The 25,665-nt window shown below is 38.3% G+C and overlaps 1 protein-coding gene across 2 annotated transcripts in view; it reads right to left on the bottom strand.

Annotated features, from left to right (window-relative positions):
- Nucleotides 1-24,391, bottom strand: part of FRYL (FRY like transcription coactivator) — a gene marked incomplete at both ends in the record, with an annotated part of 144,964 nt that extends 120,573 nt beyond the window's left edge. Inside the window, 8 exons of one of the 2 annotated variants that reach the window (XM_080697003.1) lie at nt 570-662; nt 958-1,126; nt 4,022-4,102; nt 4,597-4,676; nt 10,875-10,971; nt 11,861-12,000; nt 13,766-13,819; nt 24,257-24,391. In XM_080697003.1, the coding sequence (XP_080553129.1) occupies nt 570-662; nt 958-1,126; nt 4,022-4,102; nt 4,597-4,676; nt 10,875-10,971; nt 11,861-12,000; nt 13,766-13,819; nt 24,257-24,376 (834 nt within the window). The remainder of the gene's footprint in view (nt 1-569; nt 663-957; nt 1,127-4,021; nt 4,103-4,596; nt 4,677-10,874; nt 10,972-11,860; nt 12,001-13,765; nt 13,820-24,256) is intronic. The other variant, XM_080697004.1, reaches the window with a different exon arrangement.
- Between the last annotated feature and the right edge of the window lie 1,274 nt (nt 24,392-25,665).

The following is a 25,665-nucleotide window of genomic DNA, read 5'->3' as shown; positions in this document are numbered from 1 at the left end:
TGTGTCCCCATTTTTAGAAATCCTTCAAATATTTACAAGCTAATATTGATGACAGACCAAAATTATCATGTCAAATATTCTGTCATTAATATTTAGAATTTTTAAACTTTTCTTAAAATTCTTTGTCCACCTTCTCTAAACATGGTCCAGAAAGCAGTACATAAATACTACATATCAATTCATGTAAATACATAAGTCAGTAAACTCAGGCTTTAAAATGAAAGTCAAAAGTTTAATTTCTCAACATGAGAATAAGATTTTTTTGAAAATTTATGTAGAATAAAATCTCAATAAAAATCATGTAATTAATTTCCATTCCTAGCCAAGATAGAATAAAGGGGCTCAATTTACCCTACCTTCTGAAACAACAACAACAACAAAAAAAATGAAATACAAACTCTGTGTCAGCAAACAAAACAAAACAAAGCAACAAAACAAGAACCAGATGCATTGAGCCCTTTCACGGCCCCAGCTTGCTACCTGACAAAGGTTTCAGAAAAGAAATGGAACTATAAAGCCGTATTCTTCTCTTACGACACATGAATGGAACACAAATAAAATATACTCACAGCAGCTACAGGGATAAGAATCTCCACAAATAAACCAGCGAGTGCATGTTTTATATCTTTATCTTTAACTTCTAAGAAATACTGCGCACATTCCTTGAGGAAGAAATAAAAAGATGCATCAGATTAACAAAAGAGAAAAGGTTAAAGAATCTGTAATATCATAAAAATTTTTTGAACATTCTCCCATTAACCAAGAAATGAAGGCCAAATGATTCTCAATTTTAAAAAAAGATTTAAAGAAAGAAAGTTAATCCATGTTTGTGAAAACAGAAAATCAATCATGTTTTGTCATTTGTCTGTACATGCTTTGTTTCTCGTAAAGAGTCATAAAGAACAAGAATAACCACCGTCAGGCCACTCTAGTACTATCACTGAGGAGGTAAGCCACCTGCATAAACTGAAACGACGCTTCAAAATCTTCCACAGGGTACATTTTCACCCGGAAAAACTTCATTCCCATTATCAAGCTGATGACGCTCTGAACCACGTGTGGGCTTTGCTCCTTCTGTCGCAGTTCTTTCAATTCTGTCACGAACTTCTTCCTTACCGCCTGAAACCTTTAAAAATATGTGGAGATGTAATTTGATGTGAATTATAAATACCAATAGCCAGCACAGTATTAAAGAGTGAAATCAAAAGCTTTGCTCAAATACCACTGCGTTTCTCTGTCCTCCTCCAACTGAAAAGAAAACAGAGGAAAATGGAGATATTATACTGTATTTGCTGTCAGTTTATTTTAAAATTAGATGTTCCTGAAGGAGAAAAGATATAATTTCTTTATTATCCCATATTTTCAATATAGCACCATTACTATTAATAATAACCATGATAAAATAAGATCAAATAACCTGTCCATAAAACATCTCTATGTAAACCATCTCCAACTTTTTTTTTTTGTACTGGGGTCTGAACACAATGGCATTCTGTTTCTAGGATGCACCACCCCCAGCCCTTTTTTTTTTAATTTTTAAAATACGGTCTTGCAGCCAGGTGTGGTGGCACATGCTTGTGATCCCAGCATTCGGGAGGAGGAGACCGGAGGATTGCGCTTCACAGAAAGCCTCAGCTACTAAGCGAGGCCCTTCGCAACTCAGTGAGACCCTATTCAAAAAATAAAAAGACTAAAATACAGCCTTGCTAAGTTGCTGAGGGTCTCAGAAGTTGCTGAGGCTGGCTGCAAGCCTGTGATCCTCCTGCCTCAATCTCCCACTGTCTCCAATTTTTAAGGTTTGTGATGAGAAATATATAAAGAACAGATTAAGGATGTAAAATTCATTCTAAGAAACAAACCAAGCAGCTGCAGAATATTAATTATCACTTAAAATTAGTGTCTTACTATGCTGCAGAAAAACTGAAGAGAGGGTACTGGTTTTGCAATATGAATAAGCTACGGAAAAGCCATTTTTGAAATGTGAACACAAGCATGGATTCAAATCACAGTTGCTAAGAGTACTATTTCTTCATTTATATCTGAAAAGGATACCTAATAGTTTATTAATCAATGGTATTTAATTATGTCCCTCTATATGTTACGAAACTACAGATTTTACTGTTAATATTACTCAGGAAAACCAGTTCCTGACAGCTGAAACAAACTCAAATAAGGCATGCTTCCCAAAAGCCACTGACCACAGTGAGGGTAAAAAGAAAACTACCTATTAAAAAACTACAAATATATATTCGGAAGCATAAGCTGTATTTTGGCCTTTATCATGGGAAATAGAATACCATTTTACATGACAGTGCTCTTTGGCATTTCATTAAGAAAAACTTTCTAAAGAGGATAAAGACCTTCTAATGAAATAATAGTAGAAGCCAAGGGGATTTTTTTTTTTTACTAAATTTCTCAATAAAAATATTAATCACCACCATCCAAGAAAACTTCCTACTTTACTCTCCATGTTCCCTCAGTGTTATGAGCCTGAACCCAATGTGGATCCAGCCACATTTTCTCCCACTCTTAATATATACACGAGTGGAGAACGCCTCAACATGTTCTCAGGTGGTGTTTCTCTTACAATTAGACTTGTTGGGTTGGTATCATATGATGAATTTATTGGCCACTTAAATGTACAATTCTGACCATCTAGAGTTAACTTAGCCATGATGTTCTGTTCTCCTGCATCCAAACTTGCTAATACAGAATATCTGATCTATATTTTTAAGATTGAAATTTATTTTTTGTTAAAAAAATCACAAATTACTATGCCATAAATACAAATATATCACTATCCATATTATGATTTTGTGACCATATTCCTGAATTAGTGACTCATTAGTGATGAAATATATTTTTATTTTTATTTCTGTTTTTTTGTTTTGGTGGTACTGGGGTTCCTGGAAACCCTTCTACCTCCGGGCTACACTCCCAGAACTATTTTATACTTTTTTATTTGGAAACAGGGTCTCTTGAGCCAGTGCGGCTGGCTTCGAACCTGTGTGATCCTCCTGTTTCCACCTCCCAAGAGCAGGGATTACAAGCGTGCGCCACCACTCCTGGAGAGTAATGAAATATAAATGAGACACTACAGTGTTATTGTCTATGTCTTAATTATTTAAAATACTCAAACTACATTCTAAGTTTCACAGGATGGATTATACAAGGGTCCCTAGTATATTATAAAAGGTTAAAATAACTAAATCAAATATATTACTTAATATTAAATGCTAACTATTAAATATGAAAATAATTGTTCTTGCCTTTTTAGAATTTAGATAAGTTTTTAGATGGTGATTTCAGGGCCAAGAAGTTAAAAACAAAAGCATTCAAGAAAACATGAAATGTTAATTTTTTCCATACAAACTTCCAAATAGCAACAAAAGAAAATTCAAAACCTTCCAAAGATTATAGAGCAAACACAAAGAGCCAAAGATATTTTATGCTTTCTGTAATGATGGTTTGGTAAATCCTAATGAGTGTAAGTCGTAATGAATAACACTTTCCAGGAAGTAATCCTAGATGCTAAGCAAGCAGGCTATCACTGAGCCACATCCCCAGCACCTCTTTTAGTATTAAAACAAATAAGATGATTAGAAGACATTGTATTCTAATATCAGAAATAAAAGCACTCAACTGGAAAATAATAAAAGTAATTATTACCGCTGTAAAGAGTTCTAAAACAAAGAATTTTAAAAACACTTCTCATCAAACTGTTAAAAATAGGGAACAAGGTAATATCCAGAGTATTCTTGGCAATTTCTGACTCACTCGATTCAGACATTATAGAAAACAGCAAATAAAATAAAACAAGCTGTGAAACTAAAGAGTGGGTGTTACTGTGAGGAGCCTCTAGGGAACAGGCTAGTGAGGAATAAAAGGGGGAGGCAGGCTCATGAGAACGCAGTGGCAAAAGGTGGGTCTAAAACTATTAGTTCCTTTCGCTTCTACCAGTTAGTAAGAAAGCATCCTAAAAGCACAAAGCAAATAAAAATCAATGATTTATAAAACTTACTTTGATTGGGCAAGAACCCCTATCACCTCTGCATATAAATCTGCAATGATATGCACATTCCCAGTGTTGGTTCCTGAATATCTAAAATAACAGAACAAACATAATATTTCATTAAATGTTTCTACAAATGCACTTTCTTAATGTTAATGTGACATAAATTTTAACCTTCTGGTTTTTATAAATCCAATCTATAGTGTTAACAATTCTTATAATGTTGTGTGGGGGGTACTGGAGGTTGAACCCAGGTACATCATACCTCTGAGCTATATCTCCAACCCTTTTTATTGAAATGGTGTCTTGCTAAGTTACGGGGCACTGACCTGGAACCTGAAATCCTCCTGTCTCAGCCTCCCAAGAACTGGGCTTACAGGGTGTGCTCCCATCCCTGGCTATAGTATTAAGAATTAATTTAAAAGAATTTTTCCTATAAGCCTTTTGTGGGAATTCAAAAGAATGGGAAAATAATTGCTTTGAATTCTAAAAACAAATGACAAATAGAAATTTATATTATACTTAAACTGTCCCAACTTGAACTATGAGAAAAAACAACACTCCCAAGTTACTATTTTACTTACCCTTCCTTATGTTTAAAGTGCTTAAAAGCTAAGTTTAGAACTTCATGAACTAAGGGATCAGGTACAGGATGAACAGGAATCTAGAATTTAGAGGGGGGAGAAAATCATTATGTAAGAAAGATCTAACTTATTAATTAGACCTTTATAAATATTATCATTATTTAAATGGGTGAAGTCAACAATCAGTTTGTTCCTAAGACAATAAACATACAAAAAGATAATTTGATTTCATTAGTAATCAAGAGAATGAAAATATGCAAGCTACCATTTTATACCTAGTCAATGAAAAAACAGTCACTCAAACAAACAAGGCAAATAAATGAGGCTTTGTACACACTGCGGGCAGGATGTGAAGTGATCTCCACACGGCCCAAATCTAGTGAGAGGGGTCTGAGGCTGTCACCTCCCAGGATGCCATCTGGGGATATGAATTACTTAGAGCTGAAAGCAACTGAGAAGCAGTAGATGTAGGAAAAGCTCCTTTGCCCAAATGTAGTATATTAAAGATCCTTACTGAATGTGTCCACCCTGAGCCAGGAGGAGACTGACCTATTCACTGGAGAGGAAGTTAGCACAGAGATGGATCTAAATTGACCAGCCTTAGTGAGTAACCCTGACTTTCCTCTAGTTTACTTCATATATTGGCCCTATAATCCTTTGTGCCTGAAGCCAAATGCTTGTCTTATCACTTCTGTACAATGAATCACTCTTTGATAAAATGATATATAAACCCTGCTCTAACCCTTCTTTGAGTCTCCATTTCTTTTCTATGAAGGCCTCCATATGCACATACATATACTGGCTAGCCTGTCTTTGGTCAATTTAATTTTTAGTACCTGAGTCATTACATCTAAGAGAGTAAAGCAAAAATTCCCTTCTTCTACACCAGCAATTACTGCCTTTAAAAAAAAGAAGATACAGAGCTACATGGACTGAATTTAGTAACATTATTTTAAGTGAAAAAGGAAGTCTTAGAGGATAATAAACACATACTACCAGTTTTTAGAAAGTTCAAAAATGAGAAAAAATACATTGCCCAAATATAAAACATAAAACACCTTTAAAGGGGTGTAGTTAATATAAAACTCAATGACTAAGGGGGGAAGCAACGAAATGAACTAGGATAAATTCGTATATCTAAGCTTAAATAGTAATATACTCTAGTTTGGAGAGTTTCAAGCAGTGGTAACCATTACACGCAACACAGAGAGGCATCCATGAAGAGACCAATGACCACAGTATTTCTTAAAGCAAAATTGTAATTTAACCAATTTTGCAGAGCTGTGGTCCAATGCAATAAAAAACACACAAAAGTTTCAAAATTTCTTAAAATTTAAAAATCACAGATGGTGGAACTCTAACCATAAGCTGACATTTTAATAGAGATTTCAGGTAAAACCAAGAAAGTCACAAATTAGATTAGGAGTGAGGGGAAATAGAGAACTGTAATTACTCAGAGACAACTAAACCGTTGATAATAGATTTCTTACAAAGCTAACTGAGAAGTCTATCAAGAAGGAGATAAATTTAGTCGTGAATAATGATCAGGAACTAGTAAAATGAAATGTGATTCTGAGACATTAAATAAGAGTAACCATGACTAAATTCTAATGAGCTCCAAGAAATTTAATAAACAAAAAATATAATTTATTTATCTCAACCAGAAGGTGACGAAGCAGACACAGCACTGAGGGGAGCATTTGTACCACTTCAGTATTTATTTATTTATTTATTTATTTATTTATTTATTTATTTACTTTTGTGGTATTGGAAATTGAATCCAGGGATGCTCCAACACTGAGCTATAATTCCAGCACTTTTTACTTTTCATTTTAAGACAGGGTCTTGCTAAGTTGCCCAGGTGGCATCAATATGTGATCTTCCTGCCTCAGGAAGATCAAGTTGCTGGGATTATGGACCTGTACCACTGCACCCTCCTAGTACTGTTTTTGAAACATGTCCCAAGGAGAGGGATGGACAGCAGCCAACATGATTTGACTCCAAGAGCATAGGGCATGATCGTGTCTTGGCAAAATAGCTCAATATTTATTACTGCCCAGAGTGGGATCAAAAGGAACATTTCTCTCACATGTTCTAGAAATGGAGACTGTCCTGATAACCTGGGCCTGGAATCCAGTGTGAAGTCAATGCCCTGTGAGGCTTGTCCCCACACTGCCAGAGCACAAACAGAGCAGAGAGTAGATGAGGAAGCAGCCATTCCCAGACCCCACCTTCCCAAGACTCAGAGAACTTGTTAGAAGTACTTTGATGATTCAGGGAAGAAATGAGGTAAATGCTGAGCTTTTAAAATCTCATGCTGATGGCAAGTCAAAAACTAAGTTCAAAAATTTGGAGTTTCTGGAAGAAGCATCTTAATTTTTGTACCACATCCATAAATTAAAACCAAGAAAGTCTCTAACAACTAGGAATACTTAATTAGGAATTGTATGATTTGTCTGAAAAATTACAAGAAACTTTTGTGTCATTTAGAGGGGAAAACATGCCTTCATTATAAAAGTATAATAAAAGCCGGGTGTGGTGGCACACGCTTGTAACCCCAGCATTTGGGAGGCTGAGACAGGAAGATCACTGGGAGGCTGAGACAGGAAGATCACGGTTCACGGACAGACTCCGCTACTTAGGCCCTTTGCAACTCAGTGAGACCTTGTTTCAAAATAAAGAATAAAAAATAGGGCTGGGGGTATAGCTCAGAGGTAGAATGCCCTTGTGTTGTTCCATCTCCAGTACCACAAAAATAAAAAATAAATAAAAATAAAAGTATAATAAGCATATAGCTTTCCAATGTAGAAATATTTGAATGCCCACTAGCCAAAGAAGTAAAAAGGCATGACAATTTGTTACTCTGCATACCTCTCTCTGGGACCACACATCTGATAGCACTACCCTGAGAGGATGTAAATTCACTGACTGATTCTTGTTCTCCCTTCTATTTTCTCGAAAAGGAGCCAGGCCAAACGTTTTACTTCCTCAAAATGCAGGGCACAGGAAGGGATGAGAATGTAAGATGGAAACATGGAAGCCAAGGCCAGGTGAGAGGAAGGCCCGTGGAAACACAGAGGCGGATGGCATAACCCTTGGATCCGCCTACCTCATCTCCCTGGACTGCGACACCAAAATAGGCCCCGGGGTAATCACAGGATCACTGGGCTCACTCTGCTCTAGTTTCCCAAATGTCAATCAGCCATGTTATCACCCCACTGATAGTCAAATCAGAGAAGACACCTGCCACTGGTGAAGTCACACCTGAGCCAGGAATGAGAAGCCTTTGAAGAAGCAGCCTGACTCCTAGGACTTGCTCCGGATCAATGGACTGACCTTGCAAGCCAGCTCCAGACATTTCAGCAACATCAAATAACACAACTCCGCATTTTATGTGGTTTTATTTATTTATTGTGTGGTCCTGAGAACTAACCCCAGGGCCTTCTACTTCCTAGCTGTACCCCCAGCCCTATTTTGGTTTCTTTTCTGTTTGTTTTGAAACAGGGCCTCCCTAAGTTGCTGAGGGCCTCACAACATTGCTGAAGCTGGCGTCAAACTTTTGATTCTCCTGTCTCAGCCTCTCAAGAACTGGAATTGCAGGTATATGCCACCATGCCTAGTAAATTTGTTTTAATATCACTTAGTGTGCTGTCGCTTTACCATATTAATTTATTCACAAAAATACAAACGTACACACACACCCACACTATATATATATAAATTTATAAATATATATATAGTGTGTATATATATATCTATATATCTATATCTATATATCTATAGCTATATATATATATATATATATATATCTCCCAGGACATTGTCCATGCTACACAAGTGCACTACTACTGAGCTACACCCTAGCCCCCAAATATTCTTTATTTGTTCCAGTTATGCTTGAAGTCTTATTATTATTTTATTTATTTATTTATTTATTTATTTATTTATTTATTTATTTATTTTTGGTGGTACTGGGGTTCCTGGAAATCCTTCTACCTCTGGGCTACACTCCCAGACCCATTTTATATATATATTTTTATTTGGAAACAGGGTCTCTTAAGCCAGCGAGGCTATCTTCAAACCAGCTTGATCCTCCTGTCTCTGCCTCCCAAGCATGGGGATTACAAGCATGCGCCACCACACCCGGCATGCTTGAAGTCTAACAAGGACAGACAGGGACAATACTTAGCTATGCAGCATGCTCTCTGTTACTACCCGAAAACTATCTTCAATAGTTTTTTCATGTTTGTGTGCCAGAAATTAGTTACATACTTTCATATACTTTATTTATACCATTTGCAACAGGCTTACAAGGTAGATATTCCGGCCTGTATTTTACAGATAAAGGAAACAAACCCCTAAGCTTGGTATTTCTCTAGAATATTTTGTGCCCCCAGTTTCTGACATATGAAAAGGCACTTAAAAAAATAAAACTAGCCAGGCGTGGTGGCGCACGCTTGTAATCCCCGCGCTTGGGAGGCAGAGACAGGAGAATTACACAGGTTCGAAGCCAGCCTTGCTGGCTTAAGAGACCCTGTTTCCAAATAAAAAAATATAAAAATGGGTCTGGGAGTGTAGCCTGGAGGTAGAAGGGTTTCCAGGAACCCCAGTACCACACACACACACACACACAAAAGATACTAGTCATTTCCACCTAATTCCATATCACTGATTTTATTGATAAGAATACATTAATACTTTAACAGAAAATACCATTGGAGTAAAAAAAATGAAAACTACTATATAATCTTAAGTACACAACTAAGAACACTTTTGCGTCTGAAAAATACGATTAAGAGAAAACATTTATTGGGCCCTTTCCATTCACCAACATTGTAATATTTAAACCTCGTGGATCTACAAAAATGATACAATGATCATTCTTTTTTATGCAAAAGGAAAGTGTAAGCATATGATAACTTGGGCATACACTGCAAGGAAGAGAGAAAGCTGAGTTAACTTTTTTTGGGGGGGAAGTGGGATGGAGGAGTAATAGTGGTGGTACAGGTAAATGAAACTGTCAATTGGTTTTTGTATTTTACACTTGGTATTTATTGTCATATATTTGATTCTATATTACAAAAACTCCCTGTCCAAACATGTTATATGCAACATATAATTATTTTTGCAGTACTGAGGATAGAACACAGGGGCATTCTATCTCCGAACTATACCCCAGCCCTATTTTTTATTTTGAAACAGGGTCTCACTGAGTTGCAGAGGGCCTCACTAAGTAGCTGAGGCTGTCCTTGAACCGCAACCCTCCTGTCTCAGCCTTCTAAATGCTGGGATTACAAACATGCGCCACCATGCCCAGCTCAACATACAACTTTTTTTTTTAAGGTTTCCTATTTTTTTTTCCCCCAAACCATGCAATGTTCATGGCTGGAAATATATGGTACATTCTTAAATGATATCTAACTTTTTTTTCTTTGTTGTAGTACTGGGGATGGAACCCTTCTACCTCCAGGCTACACTCCCAGGCCCGTTTTATATTTTTAATTTGGAAACAGGGTCTCCTAACTGCACGATCCTCCTGTCTCCGCCTCCCAAGTGCGGGGATTACAAGCTTGCACCACCATGCCCGGTGATATCTAACTTTGTAAAGATTGTGACCTTTGAAATAAAACAAGTCTTTCAATATTGGTACAGGTATTTGTATATATACTTGTACTAATTTTGAAAAGAACATAGAAGATGATATCTGACACTTATGTACATCTTTACTATTTCTCATTGAGTCAGAAATGCAGGAGTAGTAGAGTGCCTGACTGATGGAGGCTCACGGTTGGCACTCTAATGTTCACTGAATGAATAAACCATTTATTGGAGGGATATTCTTGCCCGAAAAAGACTTGCGCTGAGCAATCCAGTCTTAACTTTATCAAGTCACCCCATTCCCCAGCTATAACCACACAGTTATCACATGTTGGAAAGCAGGCTAGAGGGCTCAGGAAGAAAAATTAAGTGGAAGCAAAGAGTGATCAGAGTACAATGGGCGGCTGTATCGACAGCAAAAAGCATATATTTAACACAATTTCCATTTGGCTCCGTCTTGCTAACTAGATTTCATGTTTAAGACGGCATATGAAAGAATACGGAGCCCAGAGGGGTACAGGGCATGAAAGCCCCAGATAGCTCGAAGACAGAGTTAATTGAAAAGGATTTAGTTTATGTGGGCCGCAATCTTACACACAACATCCTAAAGGAGCTGAAACATGAAGGCATAGAAGACAATGAATAAGAAATACAGACTTAGTAGATACAAAGGCGCTCACCTGCTTTAGAACTTCAACTAAAACTAAACAAAAAATGAAATCTACTGCTAAGTCCCGCCTTTCCAGCAGATAATCTCTTTCACGTTGCTGCTCATCCCTGAAATAAGAACCCAAAATTAGTACTGCAGACAGAGTGTGAGCTTTAAAATAGCTCAAGGCTAGTTATGCATGTTGCTTATTATGTTTCTGATACCTACACAGTGCAGTAGGGCAACTGTGAGTAGAATGTTTAATAACCCAGTGTGTGCATGGAATGTTCTTTGCTTTTATGCACTGCGTGTTTACACCTACGCTTCACTATTAGATCTGTCAGAAATCAAACCAAATCTACAAGAATTAAAGGAAGAAGAGGATTTTAGACTGCTCCATATTTGATTGCTAATTATTTTATTAGGGAATTGGACAAAAATAACTTTTGTAGATGAAAATATACTACAAAAAAATCTTTCTCACAAATCTAAGTTGAAAACTGACAAGTTCATTAAGCTAAACCACAGACAACCAATGTCCTGAGCTCAGTAGCTGTTTTATGTGACCCAAGAACTTCCTGGGAAATTTGAGGGTGGAGAAGATGAGTTCTAGGATTTTAGCACCAAGAGTATCTTGGTATAAAATGCAGAGCATTCAATTCTTTCCTGTCACGATTGCTTTTCTCCAAAACGACATGAAAAGAGCCTTTTTTGAATGGTTTCAGAACTTCCATGAGGATTAAAAGTCTTCACTGAACTACTAGGACAGCCCTCATGAGATTAGTGTCTGCCTGACTGCTCCCAATGATGGACTGCATCTAGTTTAATTGGTACGTTCTCTTGATTTACAGTGTAACCTGAACTCTGCTTCCTCCACACTCTCACCTTCATAACAAAAACAACCCAGCTCTTTGTTTACAAACCAAACAATAAGGTCCTTCAGTTCCTAGCACTATCACTCCCTCCACTGAAAGTGTTTTGATTCCCAGGTATGGCAGTGTAAAAGATGCCACTTACCCCTTAGACTTTGTGCTAGATCGAGGCCGATACTCATACGATTCATCTTCAGTTCCATTTTGGCGTCTGTACCAGTCAAACAAGGTGCGAAGTAAGGAAGGGAGACAGTGCTCTGCTACTGAGCTCATAGAGCTTATCAACTGAAACACAGGCACAACCAGAAAGTAAAACACCATGTCGGGCTGGCACACCTCCTGTGCTATTAGCAACCATTTGGAAATGAATTAATATAGTATCTCAAATGTAATAAATGTATTTCAAAATGAAAATAAGAACCAGGAGTTTAGCCAATTCATAAAGTTAGCTAAATTCCTCTCACTACTATACATTACCAACTCCATTCATTCATTTTAGCATGGTGGCTTTCAAACTTTCCCTACCTCCAGTTGTCACTGAGTAAACCTTCAGCAAACCTGGAGTGTTTGCCACACACGTGTCAAGGCAAGCCCATCTGCCAGGCATGGTGCAGCACACATGTAATCCCAGTACATAGGAGGCTGAGACAGGAGGCCCGCAGGTTTGAAGTCAGCCTTAGCAGCTTAGTGAAGTGCTCAGGAACTTAGTAAGACCATGTTTCAAATAAAAATATATATATAAAATAGAGTTGGGAGTATAGCCCAGAAGTAGACTGCCCCTGGTATCACAACCCTAGTATCACAAAAAAAGAAAAACAAAGGGAAAGTTTTCTTAAAATGATAATGATGTTAAGTTGGATTTCAAATCTAGATAATACATCGATGAGTGAAGACATGAATGAGCTAAATAACTGCTATATTATATTGTAGAGAGAAGTCCGTTGTTTCTTTGCTGGATAAGGACCAACCTTCTAAGTGTATGTATCAGAGAGCTACCACCTGGAGAGGTATTATAAATACAGGGGTGGTGCTATACTACTCCCCTCCTGGAGATTCTGACTCAGCAGAACTGGAGTGGGTCCAACAACACAGGCTCCACCAAGTCATCCTGCCCAGTCTTTACTATAATCAATCCCTTTAGTATGAAAAATGGCTTATATTTTTACATTCGTATGTGTGTGTTACTGGGAATGAACACAGGAACATTCTACCTCCAAGCTACTAAGTTCTCACTAAGTTGTGGAAGACCTCACTAAGTAGCTGAGGTTGGCCTTGAACCTGTGATCCTCCTGTCTCAGCCTCCCAAGTACTAGGATTACAAGCGCATGCCACTATACCTAGCCACTTTTTTTTAATTTTGAAACAGGGTCTTCCTAGGTTACTGAGAGTCTCACTAAATTGCTGAGGCTATTCTCAAATCTATGATCCTCCTGTCTCAGCCTCCCAAGTACTGGGATTACAGGTGTGTACTACCACTCTGGACTCATAGTATTTCAATTAATTAAAGTAGCCCAGGAATACTAGATGGCAACAGAAAGCTAGTCTGGGTTACTATTTCAAATAATCAACATATAATAATAAAACTAGCATGATAAAATACCACTTGAGTCAACATTTAATCTCATCAAAAGGAAGGATTAACTTCAGAGGACTATCACATAAGTTTTCAGATACTGGCATTCTATAAGAGCCCCGATAAGAAAAAATAAAAGTACTGTTATATAAATATATATAAGAATGAAGGATGTTATTATAAACTTTCTGAGAAAAATTCCAAAGGGCACATTAAAGAGATTAATAATGAAAAGTAAAAGCTTATTAAAATGCTAAGTGAACTAAAATCGATAAAAATTCACAGTTTATTTTATTATTTGTTAAAAAGCAAATAAATAAAACACTAACTGGTCCAGAAGAATCTAATGTTTAAGAATATATACAGGATCACTACACAAAATAAAGACATTTCTTAAATATTGGATATATTAAAAAACAAATAATTAGGCAAGACATCTTTCTTTCAGGAAGAAGTATTCCCCTAAAATTGACACACCTGGTCAAACTGAAGATCTTCACCCCTCTGAAGAGATCTGGACAATAGCTTCTCCTGTAATAATAAAAATAGGGTATAAATATAAAATATTAGAAATTGATCCTGTGATAAACACTTTGTCTCTGCAGGTCAGTTTTGCTTCTGTTTCTTTGTAAGTAGGTTGTTTTAAAGAAAGGTAGGCTCCACATTGCTTAATCTGTGATACTAATCTGATATTACAACTACAATTCTGCCCCTCCCATAGATGTGGTCCTCGTAGCCGCGCTCTGAAGGTAAATGCAGTCGCACATGACATCCTCTGTGACAAATTCAAGTGTTTCAATTGCAAGCCTAAAGCTCAACGTAGGTCCTGTTTAGATTCAAGCTCAAAAGGTGCCACGAAGTGTCCACTCATTCATTCAACAAGTGTTTAGTGGGCAGTAGCCTCACAGCAGCCGCAAGGCTTGGGGTTGGCTTCTGGCTTTGCCGCCACCGGGGAAAGGCCTTAGGATTGCCAGGCTCTGGCTTTCTCATCTATAACGGACAGCAACTGTCTGCTGTGTTATCAGCATGTTAGCAACATGCTGCTTGAAGAAAACAAGCTTTGCATTTTCCTCTTTGTGATGGAATAGTTTAAAGAAGAACAGAATTATCTACTTCTAGAAACTATAGAAAGCTAGGCGGTAGACTGCCTAGGTCAGTGTTTCAGAAAGAGTGGCTTGCTTCCTCAAAATTTCCCCTCATTATTTAATTATTCAGATGTCCACATGCTACCAAGTCAATTCTTCTTGCTCTTTAATTTCCTAGTAAAATGATACTTGATAGTATGATGGGCAAAGTGCTCTTTCTAAGCAGTTTTTTTTTTTCTTTTCTTTTTCTCTTTTTCTTTTTCTTTTTTTTTGGGGGGGGGGGTGCGGTACTAAGGATTGAACCCAGGAGCAGTCTGAAAAATATTGAGCTCTTACAGGAGTTTTACTATCCAATATAAACTGTGTTTCTAAGGTGAGGTATGGGAAATATAATAAGGAGTTTCTTTCCAATTTACTTGGTCACCCTTTCCACACTAAATATTAAGTCTAAAAATTCTAGGCCAGGCGTGGTGGCGCACACTTGTAATCCCCACGCTTGGGAGGCGGAGACAGGAGATCACAAAGGTTCGAAGCCAGCCTTGCTGGCTTAAGAGAACCTGTTTCAAAAAATAAAAAAGTATAAAATAGGTCTGGGAGTGTAGGCCGGAGGTAGAAGGGCTTCCAGGAACTCCAGTACCACCACTAATAATAATAAATAATAATAATAATAATAATAATAATAATAATAATAAATAAAATAAAAAAATAAAAATTCTAAATGGCCAAACAAAAGAACAAGAGAATGGTAACATTTTCAGAAAAATCTACACTGTTGCCTTACATTTTTACACTAGTAATTTCTCAACATATTCATACTTCCTTTAAATGTTTTAAGATCCAAACACACTTTTTCTGAAGCAGGAAATGGAGGTGAGATATTTTTTTCCATACCAAGAACTCAAAAACAATTTTTAAATGTAAGAGGATACTCATATTATCACCAACAAAAAAAGAAATTAATTTACTGCACTAATAATAAATTACTAATCAAGGACTTTGTATTAACCTCTCACTCTGATTATAATGCACTTGAGGATCCTAATCATCGCTCGGGCAGATAATCAGTGGTCCCCTCTTATATGTGAAGGATACATTCCAATAACCTTAGGTGGATTTCTTAAACCACAGCTGGTACTGAAAACTGAGTATATTATGTTTTTTCTACACATATATGCTTATAACCAAGTTTAGTTATATATTAGGCATAGTAAGATATTGACAATAATAAAAATGGCACAATTATAACAATATGCTATAAAATTATATACAATTTATCATTGTTTATTTCTAGAATTTTCCACTTAATGTCTCTGAATCTCAGTTGACCTTGAATAACTCAAATACAGATTGGTGAGACTACTATATGTCTTTCAATACATGAGTATTTAAAAAAGATAAGCCAATAGCCAGGCGTAGTGGCGCATGCTTATAATCCCAGTACTTGGGAGGCTGAGACAGGAGGATCGGGGTTTGCAGCCAGCCTCAGCTACTTAGTGAGCCCCTACAACTTAGCGAGACCCTGTTTCAAGATATAGAATAGAATATCAGTCTGGGGATGTAGCTTGGAGGTAGAATCACCCTGGGTTCAATCCCCAGTACCACACACACACAAAAAAAGATAAACCATTACAAATATATTTATAGGTCAGGCATGGTGGCACATGCCTACAATTCCACTAGTTAGAAGCTGAGACAAGAGGACCACAGGTTCAAGGACAGCCTCAGCAACTTAGTGATCCCCTGTTTCAAAATAAAAAGAGCTGTAGGTTTAGCTCAGAGGTAGAATGCCCCTGGGTTCTAGTACCAAAATAAATAAGTAAATAGATAAATAAATAAATAAATAATGTTTATAGTCTATACCACCCACTATTCAAACAAAAAAGACAAATTTGCATCTGTATTCATATGTACGTAAATGCCAAAACTATGTACAAAATGATTGTGATGGCATTTTTCTCCACAGTAGCCCCAAATTAGAGTATGTCAAAAAATATCTATATACTCACATATATATGTAAATATACATATATATTATAAATAGGCACTGGTTAAAAAATAAATAAAGTTATAATGCTTTCTTTTAGGGGTTGGGGGATCCTGGGGATTGAACCCAGGAGCTCTGTACCACTGAACTCCACCCCCAGTCTTTTTTATATTTGATTTTGAGATAAGGTCTCAATAAACTGTCCAGGCTGGCCTCAAACTTCCAACCCTCTTGGTCTCAGCCTCTCAAAAGCACTGGAATTGCAAGCATGAGCCACCACGCCTAGCTTGGTACTTTCATTTACTGAAGTAATATTCAACTGTTAGGAAAAATGAGACAAGGGCTGGGGACGTAGCTCAGTTGTAAAGCACTTGCCTAGTATGTGCAAGGCCCGGGGTTCGATTCTCAACACCACGAAAATAAAAAAAAAGAATGAGATGAATTTATATGGGCTAATATAGAATAATCATCAATTTATGTTGTTTAAAAATATTTGTTATAAACTGAGCGTGGTGGCCCACGCTTGTAATCTCAGCATTCGGGAGGTGGAGACTGGAGGATCGTGGTTCGCAGATAGCCTCAGCTACTTAGCGAGACCCTTAGCAACTCAGTGAGACCCTGTTTCAAAAATGCAAAGACTAAAAACTAGGGCTGGGGATGTAGCTTGGAGGTAGAATGCCCCGGGTCCATTCTCAGTACTGGAAAAAAAAGAATCTAGTTATAGAAAACAGACACACACACATACACACACACACACACACACACACACACACAACTCCTATATTTGCTTTTTAAGTGTACAAAGATAAAAAAGACATGAAATGGTATTCTAAAAACTATTGACAGTATTTAGCTACATCCATAACAGAAGAGGCATTTTTACTACATAACCTTTATAACTATTTCTACTTTCAATAATGGTATTATTTTCATACTAGTATGAAAAATTATTAGTGATTCTAAGGTGCATAATCCTTTATGGTCTGATTTGGTCCTACAACATGTATATATGTGCAGCCTAAAACAAAACAGAGTTTCTGAGAAAAGCAGAATTCAATGACAAGATTTTTAAGGCCTGAAAGCAGTAATCCTGAACTATTTCAACACTTTGCAATTCAAGATGGCATGCTGAACACACGCATAGCTAACATTCTCTCCTAAATTCCTGCTAAGACAATAGCAAAATAACTTTTAAAGGGGCTAAAACCAGAAGGACAAAGAGAGTAGGAGATGAGATTTAAAGCACCAGAAGTCATGGCAGCTGATGAGGAGGATAAGGAGGCGCGTGGGAGTCAGAGGTCAGAGGTCAGCGCACGCGCCCATCACCGCTCATCCATCCACATCATTTCCTGAGTGCAGGATGCCGGGCGCTGCTGCAGGCTCTGGAGGCGCAGACAGGAATGAAATGGAAAATGATCCCTGCCCTGTGGGACTGAGAGCCTGGCTAGAGCAAAGACAATGCATGCTGTGTAAGACAGACTTAGGACAGGAAGGTCCTTAGGACAGGAAGACTTTAGATAACCACCGAGATGATGGTGGAGAAAATGGCACTTGAGCACCACCCCGGGAAGGAAGCTTGCCAGCCACCGTGAGGGAAAGATAACCCAGCTGGTGCTGTGGGACTCCCAAGGGGCTCAGGAGCCGGGGAACTCGGGCTCTCAGAAGGGCAGCTAATTCAAGGGTAAAGATGAGAGGGCTGGCTAAAAGACTGCTCTATAAGACTGTGTAAAACACTGGGCGTGGGGGCACACACCCATATCCCCGGTACTTGGGAGGTTGAAATAGGAGGATTGTACACTGGAAATCAGAATGCACTAACTTAATGAGACGCAATTTCAAAATATAAAAAATAAATGGCAGGGGTGTGTGGCTTGAAGTAGACTCTTGGGTTCAATTCCCAGTTCTCTTTCTCTCTCTCTCTCTCTCTCTCTCTCTCTCTCTCTCTCTCTCTCTCTCTCTCTCTCTCACACACACACACACACACACACACACACACACACACACAGAGTGTAAGAAAGACTGAGGAACCTCCCTTCCCTTCACATACCTACTCAACAAGGTGACATCCCTTCTCCTCACCTACAGAGCAGAATCGCCCTACTTAGGAAAGAGCAAAGCCAGAGATGCAGACTAGGGGATGCAACAGCTAAAAGTCAAAACCCCACCTGTCCCCAGCCTCTGGCTCCTCCCACTGCACTAAAAGCCAACACCTAAGCTCTTGCAATCGGGGAGACTCTGATCAACGCCTAGAAAAAGATTTGACCCTGATGGTCAATAGGATGACCAATGTCAAAGATCACAGTCAAAAAGGCTCTTCCATGTACACTGGGCTTCCAATCACCTTATTCCAAATAATAACATGTTCAAATGAACACACCAGGTGAAGGCAAAACTAATAAGAAAATGCAGTTTGGAGGAAATTGATTAAGCAAGAAGAAAAAGCCCCTTTAAATTATGTATATAAAAATACATATATAGTTAATATTCTAAAAAGTCAATGGAAACTGTAGAATTTTTTAAAATGCTAAACACAACCCCAATATGTAAATTGTAAATCAGTAGGTGATTGGTTAAAGTCATAGTTAATGTTGCTGTTATTTTCTTTTCTAGTCCCTGGCAATCTAAAAAATAAAGAGGTAAGGTTGGTAATGCTTGAGTCATTATCCAAAATTGATCCATCTCCTTTTAAAAAGGAAGAAAAAAACCCCGAGTGTTGTACTGCAAAATTTGCAAGCTGCAATTTCAAACAATGATGGCCCTTCCTGAATCTTTCCTCTAAAATGAAAATGAAAAAAATCAAGCTCGGCTAATCTTAGTCTCTTTTGGCCTCCTTAGCCTCCATTTATTATGATTTCTAACATGGGAATGAAAAAGCCAATTTTCTCATTTCAGTGGCAAATTAGGTTCTTTCAGCCAAAGTCATTTAAATTTGTGCTTCTAGCTTTTTCCATAACTTACTGTCCCAACAGACTACAAGCCATGCCTGTATCCATGTATCTGACAAGTCCTGGACCACTTTTACTGGAGAACTCTGAGAGTCATTGTGGATGGTTGTTTATTACCTTAGAGGAGAGACTAAGTTTCAAAATAAATGAAATCACAATAAAAGCATTTGAAGCTCTAATATAAGCACTGTCACAATATTAGATTAAATGTATCTTCATAATCATGACACCATGGATTTTCAATCTATCCAGACCTAGATATAAATGAAAACAAAGCCGGCAGAGCTCTGAGATAGATAAGGTGCCATTGTTTTGATATCTGGGAATCTAGTGGGTAAAGATTATAAAGTATGATGGGGGGAGGGTTCTAATATGTCAGAAAGAAGAGCAAGAAAGCATCTCCTCTCCAAGAGTGATACTGGAGTGGCTGTTCTGATGGGCTCTGCTCCACTATGAACCATAATTTGATAATCTCATTTTAAGATTACATAAGCAGATATCTCTGATAGTATCTACTAAGTGAATAAATAAAATCAAGTCAGCATCAGATTATTCTGAAGGAATTACCAGAAGCTCTGTTAGAATAATTCATTGTATTATTTGAAAAACAATGGGCACAGGTCACAGCAGTGTTTAAGGCTCAATTCAACTTAAAACACAGATCATTACTAAACACCTTTTCCAAGTATCTACCAAGCAGGGCGATGCTGCAGCTACAGAGAGCGGAGCTCCTAGCACCAAGTAACTCACATCAGAGGAGGTAGACAGTGAATTAACCATAAGAGGACATAGTCAGAATCTGTATGCACATACATAGAAAGTACAAGCTACTATGCAGTGATTACAGATACATGATATTTACACATTAGTATGATAAAACACAGATTTATTTAGCTTGAGGTAGGACTATGTTAGAAGGAGCAAATGAAAAGTTTGCACTGATAAGTAGTAGAGTCTTTAAAACAACAATTAAAGGCATTATAGACTGAAAAAAAAATAAACACACCCAAACCTGGACAAAAGATTATATAGTCGACATTTAAAGTATCACAGCAGCCGGGCGTGGTGGCGCACGCTTGTAATCCCCGCGCTTGGGAGGCGGAGACAGGAGGATCACGCTGGTTCGAAGCCAGCCTCGCTGGCTTAAGAGACTCTGTTTCCACATAAAAATGTTAAAAAATAGGTCTGGGAGTGTAGCCCGTGGGAGTGTATCCCGGAGGTAGAAGGGCTTCCAGGAACCCCAGTGCCACCAAAAAAAATAAATAAATAAAGTATCACAGCATATAACAAGATAGGCCAATCATACGATATTATACTGACCATAACAAGACTAACAAGAACTTGAATTTCCTAGTTTCTGGTCCAATTTCTAGGTCTTTGATCTTTTGAGTTGGCTTTTGTGCAAGGGGAGAGGTAAAGGGTCTAGTTTCAATCTTCTGTATATGGGCACTTGTGCACTATTGGTAGGATTGTAAATTAGTGCAACCACTGTGGAGACATCAGTATTCCTCAAAAGACTAGGAAGGGAACCACCACCCAGGAATACCACTCCTCAGGATGTTTACAAGAGAATTTAATGAGAATACTGTAGTGATGTGTGCATACCCATGTTCACAGCAGCACAATAGCTAAAGTTATGGAACCAGCCTAAGTGTCCATCAACAGATGAACAGATAAAGAAAGGGAAGTTTACACACAATGAAGTTATGCTCAACTATGAAGAGAAAGATTATTTCTTTTGCAGGGAAATGGATGGAATTGAAAAACATCGTGCTAAGTGAGATCGGCCAGTCTCAGAAAGCCGAGGGTCTTACGAAATGAGGAGGACCACTAGAAAGGGAGAGGAGAATGGAGAAGGGGGGAAGGAGGGAAAGGGAGGCCTGAGGAAGGAGCAACCTAAATAATGCTGTTTGTATCTGAATGTATCATATGCATGTTTATATCATATAAGCATTTATATATGAATGTATCACTAGCAGTCTCACTAGCGTTTATGGGGAGACAGGGGAGGGGTAGTGGGATGTGGTGTGGAGATCAAGAGATCAAGAGATGTGTGTGCATATATGAACCCAACACTCAATATCACTACAACGTATCATTAACAATGCACCAATAATTTAAAAAAAATTTAAATTACTCCATAGCAGTGACAGGTGAGAATGATGGTGGCGGCATTTTTATGTTATAGGGGGAAAAAAGCCCAGGGAGTGAAAGGAAATAGAAAAGTGATGAACCACTTTGTGGCTGGCTAGAAGCTCCCGCCGGGCCTCATATGCCAGAGCCAGAGCTGGGCACTGGCGAGGGTGCTGGGAGGAGAAGGAAGGAGGAAGATTTTTTTTTAAGCACCTATTTTTATAGACTTAGTCAAATTAGGTAATCTAATCCATATTTTCTTTTAATATTTCCACTCTTAAGACCTTTACATTTCAAAAGTAAAAGTTCTTTAAGAATATATAATATTTGAGAACTGACAGGACTGCATGCACCACATGAGACTGCTATCAAGTATTTAATAAAATAGCTAGTGTTTTGAAAATGTGCTGTGCAAGTTGAAATTTGCTGAAGCCGGATGATGCATCTGGGGCATTTCTTAGATTATAAATCTCTACTTTTATGGATTGTTAAAATTTCCCAAAATAAATTTTAGATGTGTTTTTTTATTTTCTTATTGTATGCTGTTTAAGTAGACTAGTATAGCAATTTATCATATAATTCAGAGACCAAAAAATTAACATTTTGCAGATTAAGCACATTTATAATTAAAACTCATTATCATTAATTCATGTGTATATGCTTTTATAATCTTTCTTTCTAAAACTAATTGTTATATTATGCACCGGTAAAAAAATATTAATTTGTTATGTAAAAAACAATCATAAAATTATTTGAAATATAAATTTGGCTGTGAGGGGTTTTTCTACCCTGTTTCTATGTATTAAAACACAGATCTTAAGACGGGCATGGTGGCGCACACTTGTAATTCCAGCGCTTGGGAGGCTGAGACAGGAGGATCGCACAGGTTCGAAGCCAGCCTCAGCTACTTAGTGAGGCTCTCAGCAACTTAGTGAGATCCTGTTTCCAAATAAAGTATAAAACAGGTCTGGGAGTATAGCCCAGAGGGAGAAAAGCCCCTGGGGTCCACCCCCAGTACCACAAAAAACAAAAACAAAAGCAGAAGAAAAAAAACAACCCAGATCTCATCATCTTATGTTTTCTTCAGATAGTTTCTTCTACTTAATGATCAGAACGAAACTCAGTCAGTAATTTTAAGTCCTGCAGTGCTATGAAAACAGTGAGCACGTAATACCTCTCCCAACATCCCTCCTTCCCCACGGCATCACCTCTCTTCTCTTCTGTCCCTTGCTTCCCAGGAACTAATAGCAGATTAAGGAAGCATGCAGCTTCTGAAGCCAGTATTCATTATGCCTAACTCCTCATCTGCGACTTTGGATCTCACAGGCAACAGCCCTCAGTCTTAATTCGTAGTGAACATCCATCCCTAACCCAGTTGTGTGAGCAATAAAGGAGGCTCTGCTGCTACAGCCTCCAGCATCACCTCCATTACCACCAACTCTAACCTCCACAGTGACCTTGGTGTAGCATATACCCACTCCTGCAAACCCAAGGAGCAACCTAAGCTGCCACTTGTGTTTGCAAAGTTACTTGCAGTTATAGCAACAAGCTAAGACTTTTCAGACACTTAATGGCCAGCCTGCTTTCCTCTCCAATCCAATAACCTCTTTCTCTGCCTCTATTATTTGGCAATGGTGTTTCTTTTTTTTTCTTTTCTTTTCTTTTTTGGTGGTACTGGGGTTCCTGGAAGACCTTCTACCTCCGGGCCACACTCCCAGACCTATTTTATATTTTTGAAACAGGGTCTCTTAAACCAGCTCGGCTGGCTATGAACCTGCGCGATCCTCCTGTCTCCGTCTCCCAAGCACAGGGATTACAAGCATGCGCCACCACGCCCGGCATGGCAATGGTATTTCTATTCTATGGTCTATTTCCCCTAATGTCAGCCCCTGCTCTTTTGGCTTCGATACAGACAATGCCCAAATTTACATTTCTAGACTCCACCTCTGTGAGTGCACAGAAAGAATTTCCAACTATTAATCAAGCCAACGCCACATGGTTAGATCACCAGTGAACCAAGCTCTAAGAACACATGTGAATTACCTTACACATCTTTTCAAGCCCAAGAATATTTCTATGTCCTTTACTCAAGTAAATACATTCCCATCTTTCCTAATGCTCCAAAGTATCTTTAACTTTTTCTTAAAATACCACTCCTATTTAATTACTTGTACATTTATATTGATTCTAATTATGTTACTTCTCTTTCTTTCTTCGGTCACTACTATTTCTACTGTTAATGTTCTAGCGAAGGATCCTTTTTATTCCAGCCTGAACTGCAGGCAATAATGAAATAGTCTCTTTCCTCAGCCCCTTCTCCTCTTGTCCAACCATTGTGTTACCAACCTAGTATGTTTGTGTTAAAAAAGCACATTCACAACTTTTCAGAATCTAACCAGTGTTATCTTCAAATTTTTAAATTTCTCCTTAACACAGGCTCTAGTCACACACATATCTTTACATTCTCTAAGCACGCCTCACGTATAATGAGTATATAAATATATTCTTCTGGGTTATTATAAGTTTGGCTATGACTTTAGTGACATCTTGTAGAATATTCTAGATTTTCCTTTATTTCCTATTATGTTCTGCTGGCTTCCCAAGTCCCACCGGTCACATTCATTTTTGTTTCTTTGTGACCTTCAGAAATTGTTTGAAGCGAATTCTCAAGTTAACATAGCTTTCTGGATCACTTCATGACACACCTACCCCTTAATATATTTTTTTCAAGTATATTAATTCCTCTGGAAAATTTGTAATATAATGGTAAATGCAAAAAAGTCAAGAAAATATTTCAGATTTATAGGTCGGCTCTACTCACCAAGGGTTCAGCCATCACAACTTCAATTTTCTTTTCAGCTTGAACAGCAAATTCTGCAAAGAGGCTCTTGATGACATATTCACCAGGCTTGACATCTGGGTCAATCGTAATGTTTGACATGATGATGCTCTTCTTTTCCGAAGTGGAATGAAAGTTGGAGGGAGCACAGTGCTTATTCACTTTGCTGACCGGTGCTGAAGCTAAAAAAAATAACACAAAAGAATCCCTACATTAATAGTCGGCTCAATGAGACCCACCATAAGCACTTTATGGAAAGATGCACCTGTCCCTAAGCCCACCCAGATCTCCCACTGTCCACTGTTGGGCTCCATTTTCCTCTATTACACTTGCCACTTTTAACACACGGCCTGACTTATGTACGATGTGGCTACAACTCATGTTCATTATGTTCTGTTTCTTACTCCACCCTAGTGAGAGTACTTATAATAGCAGGGACTCTTTCATCCTTCTTGTTCCCAGATGGATCACAGGTGCCTAGAACAATGCTGGTGTGCACTAGGTACAGAGTAAATGTTTACTGAACGAATGGCAGGAATCTCAGCAGATAGGAAAGTACCATAAAGGAAATAACACAGGTATGAGTAAATGAAGCAGGAATGGGATTAGGGTACTCAGAGATACCTCCTGGGAGTGCATGCTCATGAAAGGCCTCGCTGAAGATGCTACACTTGAGCGCCGGCCTAAGTGATGAGAAAGAGGCTGCGAGGTGAAGTGAACGGAGGCCAGGATGCACAGCAGAGGCCTTTAAGGAAACTGTAAAGAAGCTGGGCGTGGTGGCGCATGCTTGTAATCCCAGCATTTGGGAGGCTGAGACCGGAGGACCATGGTTCGCGGACAACCTCAGCTACTTAGTGAGGCCCTCCGCAACTTATTGAGACCTTTTTCAAAATAAAGAATAAAAATAGGGCAGGGGGTGTAGTGTAGAGGTCAAATGCCCCTAGGTTCCATCCCCAGACTCACACACACAAAAAAAAAAAAAAAAGAAAAGAAAAGAAAAGAAAAAAGAAAAAAGAATCTATAAAGAAACTGATTTTTTTTTTTTTTTTTTTTTTTAGTGGTACTGGGGTTCCTGGAAACCCTTTTACCTCCGGGTTATACTCCCAGACCTATTTTTATATTTTTATTTGGAAACAGGGTCTCTTAAACCAGAGCATCTGGCTTCGACCCTGCGAGATCCTACTATCTCCGCCTCCCAAGCACGGGGATTACAAACATGTGCCACCACGCCCTGCGAAACCTTTCTTTTTTTTTTTTTTTGCGGGTCTGGGGATGGTACTCAGGGACATTTGACCTCCAAGCTACACCCCCTGCCCTACTTTTTATTCTTTATTTTGAAACCAGGTCTCACTGAGTTGCAGAAGGCCTCACTAAGTAGCTGAGGCTGTCCA

The sequence above is a fragment of the Muscardinus avellanarius genome (genome assembly GCF_963383645.1).
Source record: "Muscardinus avellanarius genome assembly, chromosome: 6".
Lineage (NCBI taxonomy): Eukaryota > Metazoa > Chordata > Mammalia > Rodentia > Gliridae > Muscardinus > Muscardinus avellanarius.
This window is presented reverse-complemented; position numbering and strand designations above follow the sequence as displayed.